Source organism: Montipora capricornis, chromosome 2 (genome assembly GCF_036669925.1).
Source record: "Montipora capricornis isolate CH-2021 chromosome 2, ASM3666992v2, whole genome shotgun sequence".
In the NCBI taxonomy this organism is placed as follows: Eukaryota; Metazoa; Cnidaria; class Anthozoa; order Scleractinia; family Acroporidae; genus Montipora; species Montipora capricornis.
In genome coordinates this window covers 10002257-10009756 of record NC_090884.1, presented here as the reverse complement: position 1 = coordinate 10009756, position 7500 = coordinate 10002257, and the positions used below count along the sequence as shown (strand labels likewise).

The following is a 7500-nucleotide window of genomic DNA, read 5'->3' as shown; positions in this document are numbered from 1 at the left end:
CACTGTTCCAAGAGAGTTTGCGTCCACATTTTTATCTTTACTTCTCGAGAGCTCCAAAAGACGCAGCGAAATAAATGACAGACCGAGTGACCAACACTGCAGTACTTCATCTTTTCTCCTGCCCTTACCATTCCGGAAACGAAATACTATTTCTTTTTTTGAGGAGCTATTGTTACGTCGCCTATCCGCTCTCAATTTAAGATCTGTGTGTCCAAAGGAACGCAATATTTGTTTCCTGGAGTTTGGTGCATTGGATATGCACTTGCGAAATTGGAGAACAATGCCTTAGTAGTTACGATATATGGGATTATCGTGATTTTGCTTGTATCTATTATTGATTAATGTAATTCTTTTCACTTGCAAATAAAGAGGCCTTTTTGAGCCTTTAAGACATTAAAAAGTGTCACGAATGGTTCAGAGGCCGATTAATCTCTCCCTCTCAGGATCGAAAGTAGCACGGGGGACCCAAACAGAGTTTTTACATACATATCTCACAAATACGCATGTGTTCTGTAAGTACTATCGTGTGATTGTAGTATGCTTACCACATAAAGAAATGCAAGAAAAAATTTCAAAGTATAGACCATCTTTTTAAAAAATATATATTCTAATTGAGGAGCTACGAGTAGTCAAGGGGTTAAACACGTGACAAAAACCAGAAGTGAGCTGTGTTCCTCTACTGGAGGTGATTCCTAATTAAGTCGCAAGCTTGTACAGCGAGTAGACAGTTTTGACTCATTTATATGTCATATTTTTGCAACTGCACACTGGGTTTTAGCGTTTCATTTATGACAAATTGTGAAGTATATTTCTAGCGCCGGTAAAATAAGAGACATTTTATCATGCAAAAAAAGAATGTGGTGTATTCTAAATGATAGTGTATGTTCTGTAGAAGCAACTTTAGCTACGAACGAAATCATCTTTTTTGCGAATTTCAATCGCCGCTCGACTTCGAAGGTCTTACCGGTCACAAAAGCTCTTGTTTCTAGCTTGACCGCTCTTGTGTGAATCCAACAACAGCTGTTTTGACCTTTTTGAAACTTACATTGAAAAGTTAAGATTATTGAAAAAATGCCTCGTCAAACGATTACGCTTTCGCCCACTTGCGGGTTAAAATATAACGATGACTCTACCCCAGTGGGAAAATGTTTGTTGAGGAGATCCACGTGACCAACCCCAACCAGGGTCTCTCTCCTAATCGAAAAAAGACACCCTGGGAACGAGGTCCGGTGCAGTATTGAAAATTCCTCGTTTATTGTACGGTAAGCGCGTGGGTGTATTTGTAAACAAAACACTCACAACAGCCTCTAACCCACAAATGGTGCCATTTTCAAACGATCGCGTTGAATCAAGGGTGGAAATGGGTCTTTGACAGGAAGGTAAAGTTCGAAAACCGAGCTAGATGGAACAAAACTTGACGAAAGTTAAATACGCGTACACAACAAAGCAAGGATTCACATCTTAGCTACAAATTTTATTGCGTTCTCTCAGGCCTTAAAGTTACCGCCTGTACAATTCTTTCACCCACTTCCTTTGCTGTTATTGCAGAAAGGTGACCTATAATGCCCAACTGAGGCAAATTAAGTTTAATTCTCCTTATCGTTACACATGTTCTCACTATAAAGAGTACAGAGCTATAGAGTACTGAACCCTGTCTCTCACTTGACGCGACCATGAGGAAATGTTACAATTTATCCATGAAGTCTTCCGCAACTGGTCTCACCTCCTTAAGACCCTTTCTTTTCCTTATTCCAGCCACCACCACTGCCGGCTTGGATCCCTCGTCATCAAGTTTGCCTGGTAATGGCTGCCAGTGATCGAACACGCACTGAGGGAAAGCCTGGCCACCAGTGTTGGATCTGAGATCAGCAGTGAAACCTTCAAAGAGAAAAAGGAAAAAGGAAAAAGGAACTATTAGGGTAGCGAGGTACAAACTTCATCGCACTTTTCTTAATAACGAGACAGCCTGATCCTCACTTGGGGCGAAAGCATAAGCAACACACCCACACACAAACTCAGAGGCGTATCGACAATCAGCACCAACACATGACAAGTTTTTGCGTCTTATGCTTTTGCTTACGATGGGGGGAGGGGAAGGCTGAAGGATGGGTTCCCCTTCCTGCTGATAAGCGTACGGTGAATTCGATTCATTTTTAACATCCTAACAGCAGCGTAGAAAGACCAGAATATTCAAAAACCTTCATTACCGTGAGTTTCATTACTTCGTAGCAATATCACCCAGCGCAGTGTTATTTATGCTGAACCAATTATTTTTTGCTTAATTGAACATTGTTGGATCAAATAGACCTATTTCATTATGGCAGCCAAATAAAATATTCTTCTGTTTGAAAGCAAATAAGCCCTTCTAGCCTCGCCACGACGAGTAAATTTCAAAATATTTGTTTCAAAATGAGGGCAGTAGGTTAAACTAACAAAAATACAAAAGAATGTAAAAGAAGTCGCCATTTATGAAAGTGGTCTACATAACTACATACTGATGAATCGGAGCTGGATCAACTTTAACTGCAAACTAATTCTATTTAATCAGTCGAATACAGGGTTGTCACGCTTCAGTCTTAATGAAATCACATGAAACGGTCCTGTCAGTCTGACCTTTTAAAGGTGAAAATGTGAACTGCCCCTGACCTCATGTTTTACTTTTCTGAAATAAATTTTCCCATTCACTGCAAAAATGTTCTGCCGTTTTCTGCGAAATCATAACAAGTATGATAACCAGTATCTTCGGTACCAGAGAAGAAGTTGTGAGGGAACTTGGAAATGATCAACATGTCAGCCTAGAAGGCAATGTTTCTCGATTCCCTTTTATTTCCTTCGATCTTTCTGGGCTATTTAACTAAGACTTTTACCATGACACGACAATGATATAAAATACCAAAACAATATTGTGTACTATTAGAGCTACATATTGAACTTGAATATCCTGGAAGATAAAACGCAGCTCAATGTGGAATAAAGCGCTGTGTTACTGCACTAATTGCGCGCAATGTTTTCTAAAGATGACAGGAATCTTTATCTTTCTGACAAATGATAAATAGGCTGGTAGCCAGGTTTTTAACCTCAGAAAAAGATCTGTCTCGTGGTATGAAGGCGTGAGCCAAAGGCCTCTGCTGGTATGACTTCTGGGTGACCCCTTAAAATGATCTTAATGACCCCCGACTTGAAAAAATTGCCAGGAACGCTGCAGTTCATTACCACCCAACTCAGTCCCTTCGGTTTTTGAGTAACAAGTACAATAGGCAACCCAGTGTACGCTCATTTAGCGTCTAGTTTTCTTTAAAGTGTTGTTAAAGTCGACAAGAAATGTGCGAATTCAACACGAAGATCACAATCGTCTAACTCTTGAGGTTGACCTTTGCTTCTGAAAAGTCAAAAATTCACTCTCCTAGACGAGGTTAATTCCAACGTTTTCAACTTTTTATTTGGAAATAGAAACTGCTTTGTTATTCATCAGCGTCACGAATTCTTGCCATGTTTGGGGCTCATTTGTTGAAATGCAAGCACGCTTCCAGCAGACCTGTTTATTTCGTGTTTCACCCAGTTATTTTCTGGTGCGGTTGTTAAATGACATGAAGGATTTGAAAAGGCTTTTCAGCTCAAGCAGGAGGCACAATACGCCTTCGTTATTGATGGCATTCAGGGTCTTCGTGTACACTAGCATGTATGAAATTGCAACAATCACAAAGAAATCTTATAACAAGACTTACCAAATGATTCCATCACAGGGAGAAATGCTTTAACTTGAAACATGGGAGTCCCCGTTATTTGGTTCTCTTCATTAACTACCCCACGTCTCCTGTTAAGAACGCCATAAATGCCACCAACAGCATTTTCTGGGCACTATAATGTAAAAGACAAAATCAAACACGCTATCATAGCCCTAATTGTTGATCATCCCATACAGTTGCGACTCCAGGAATCCTAACGCAAGCCAGCCAGCCCCTTGACCAAGAAATGCACCCATGGACAGCATTCCACACATCCTACTTTCGAAATGGAAGTTCGATTGCGCTGTACTAAGAGCTTAGTTGGTAGAGCAAAGCAACAAAAGAATCTGATTTGCAGTATCAGCAAAAGAATGCGATTCAAACGATATACAACTTCCAATAAATTGTCAAAGGCTAACTACAGAATACAGGGCCAAATTCGAGACCTATGGAAGTACTGGCTCGGCAGTGGATGAAAGAACAAGTCATAAATATTTGGTTCTGTTATACTGGTGGCTACCTTATTACATGAAATTTTCGCGACACGTTAATTTCGCGAATTTCGCGATTTAAGAAAATTCGCGAAATTTCAGTGATCCTTTACAATTGCCATAAAAACCATTCAGATGTTTTCGCTTGGCTCTAAAGAAGCTCCCTATGTAATTTTTTCCTTAATTTCAACAAAATTCCCTGTTTTTCATCCTCTTCAGTGAAGGCAAAAAACACTCATGGTTCCGACAAGAGGAAAAAAATCGATTAATCGATGTCCAGCTACGGAAATTGACGTCCAATCGGTGACCCGATTGCTGCTAACAAAATCAATCGGAATGGTCTTGGGCTGACAATAGTGTCACGGCGAGCCGAGACACAAAAAGGCCAAAACTTAAACTCAAACCTCCCTAAAAAACCACAGGCGCACACTTAGAACTGTGGGATGCTAAAGCTCAAACGGCATGTGATTGCATCTCAACATGGCAGGAATTTAATACAAGGGGGTTTCCTCATGGAAACCAAGCATTTATTAGGGCAACCAGATTTACGGGACAACCTGGATTTTTTTTGTAATTTCTAGCACTGTAGCAGTGTTGCAAAATCCACCTTACCTGGATCTCACAAAGATAAACGGGTTCTAAAAGAGCTGGCTCGGCAGTCAACATGCAGGCCAAGAAACATCGTCGAGCAGTTGGGATGATCTGACCACCACCACGGTGAATAGCATCTGCATGAAGCGTGACATCATGAATGTTAAACCTCACACCACGCACATTTTCCTCACAAAGGGGACCCTCTTTAGTTGCCCACTGGAATCCTGCTACAACACTGTCCTTGATTTCATTCAAGTACTGGACTCCTTTTGTTATATCAACGACCATATTTGGACCAGTTCCTTCAGGACCAAAGCACCAAACCTTTCGGGCTTCTGTTACATCCCACTTATACTTCTCGCTTAAGAAGCGGCCACGCATTTTTGGGTCTTGCTTTGCTGACACTTCTCCTTTGTCGATATCTTCAGCCAGATCATCAGGGAAAGCCTCAGCCGTCATGAACAGACGGTTGTGTTTGTTTGGAGACTTGGAAAGGCAAGTCTGGGACGAAGTTCCAGTAACTGTCTCACGGTACGAAACCACTGGTTCCGATTTCTACCCAAAAGTAAGAGAATACTCCGGTTATTATGTGCTAGTGAACTTGAATGACCCAACGCTAGTACCTACGATATCAGGGGCTTGAATTGTTATGTTAATTTGCCGCATGCAGTCAAAAAAAAAAAGGGCTACTGGTAGCTTTCACTCTCAACAACAGCTTAATAGCGTACAGGAAGCTTTCCACGGTACAAGGACTCTTGGATTGATTTTGCTTTCTTGAAAGGTGACCAAAACTTTTACCCTGCTCTTAGGGGGCGTCAAAGAAAGTGTTTTTTGCTTTAAGATAAAGGAAAGAAAAACTTTGAAGGGACACAATGGACACAACCTTTAAGGCTAAGTGGGTTTATGATAATGGCAACACAGAGAATAAAGTGTTGAGAAACATGTTATTCTACTGAACGTAACTAGTTGATGGAGAGCGAGTTTGTATACGAGTGGCATTTTATAGGTTTAGTATTCAGAGACAAAAAGGAAATTGCTCAGAAAGAAAAATTGACCTATTCTCTATTTTCGAATTCCCCATAATACACTTTGTTTGCCCCCCAAATTTTGCATAAACCATTGTTTTCAAATGCTCTTGGGAATATGCAGTGTCCCCAAGAGCATTTGAAAACAATAGTTTATGCAAAATTTGGGGGCTAACAAAGTGTATTATGGGGAATTCGAAAATAGAGAATAGAGAGTCTTGTAAATAATCTAATAATAATGAGTAGAAATTTAATCAGATGAAGGTAATTAGATCAGGTAAAAAGCAATCATGGAAATGATAAAAACATCACTGTCGATCAAAATCAAAACCAAAACCAGTGAACAAGTTTCCGTGATGCTAGTTAAAACTACCAAAGACTTCTAGTCTGAGCCAAAATCGCTTCCCAAGTCCAAAACCACAAAAACAGGAGTTATATATGTAGCAAGGTTGGTGACGACACCACAATCATTTGCTTCACAAAATGACACCAATACCATACAAATCAGAAGCACCTTTTTGTGCAGTATTTTCATTGCATGGATCATCTGGTTGTACTGTACAACTCTCATTAAGGCATCTTACTGGGCTAATGTTGCATAAATCTCATACTTAGTCAGATTTAAATACCGTAAACTCCAACAGATAAGCTGCACCCTGTATTTAGCAGCCCAAATTTCGGGAAAATGTTTTTGAAAGAAAGCCAAAGTCGGGTCTTTAGAAGTGTTCTTCATCCACCGTTCATCGAACGAAAACTCACTATAAACATGGAAACGGATTATACTTTAAAGTCTTACCGACAATTTTAGCACTTTACTATGATGAACATCGTTTCTACCAACTTTGACAGAAGATTATTTTTTCTGAAATTTGTTGACAGGAATTTCTTCAGTTTTTCCATATTTTCAGCATCACATCAAGAAAGTCAGCGGAACGTTCGTAGCTTAGTAACCAGGCATAAGATCGGACGCAAAATGCAAACCCGGACACCGGAAGCAGCCTTTTTCAAATGTTCCTGCAGATAATCCACGCCTCTGTACCCTTGAGCGGAGAGAGCTGCGAAGCAGCAAACACATGTCGCAAAGCGGCGAGAAAGAGAAAACCCACTTTCATGCAGATGCAAGCTGTCAAACGCGTCAAATTGATAATTACAAAAGCGACTAATGGCAACTTAACAATCACGTGGTTATCAGCCACTAATTTTTAAAGGGACCAATCATATTGACCCGAAGGTCAGATCCAGACCCTGGCGTCTGCATGAAAGTGACATTCAAGTCCAAGATAACCAGAGGTTTTCCTCTTTCTCGCCACTTTGCAGCTCTCTCGCAGCTCATGAAAATCCTCTGGGACCAGGATAACGCCCCTGATTTCTAGCGACGATTTTTGGGAAAAAGGTGCGGATTATCTGCAGGTGTTTACGGTATACTTGACCCATTCATCCCTACAGAGACCCCTATTGATGATTAAAATCGTCTGGCATTAGTAAAAAATATGTCTCACTCTTGGGAGAAAGGGTTAGTAACTCACCGACAACATGAGCTTACAGTTTTGTCCTGTAGAGTAAAGCTGAACATGCATGTCGACACGCAAGGTAGTAGAATGGTTAACCTACAGTCCAGCAGCACCTAACACCTGCCTTATTGATGAGGCAGTCAGTGGAATGCTA

At 40.6% G+C, this 7500-nt stretch overlaps 1 protein-coding gene across 1 annotated transcript in view; it reads right to left on the bottom strand.

Moving 5' to 3' along the window:
* Positions 1 to 1453: 1453 nt before the first annotated feature.
* The window catches only part of LOC138038780 (elongation factor 2b-like), a 37822-nt gene continuing 31775 nt past the window's right edge, over positions 1454 to 7500 (bottom strand). The window contains exons 11-13 of the mRNA XM_068884822.1: positions 4829 to 5365; positions 3726 to 3858; positions 1454 to 1878 (exon numbers count right to left, since the gene is read on the bottom strand). Coding sequence (XP_068740923.1) covers positions 1685 to 1878; positions 3726 to 3858; positions 4829 to 5365 — 864 coding nt within the window. The 3' untranslated portion in view covers positions 1454 to 1684. The remainder of the gene's footprint in view (positions 1879 to 3725; positions 3859 to 4828; positions 5366 to 7500) is intronic.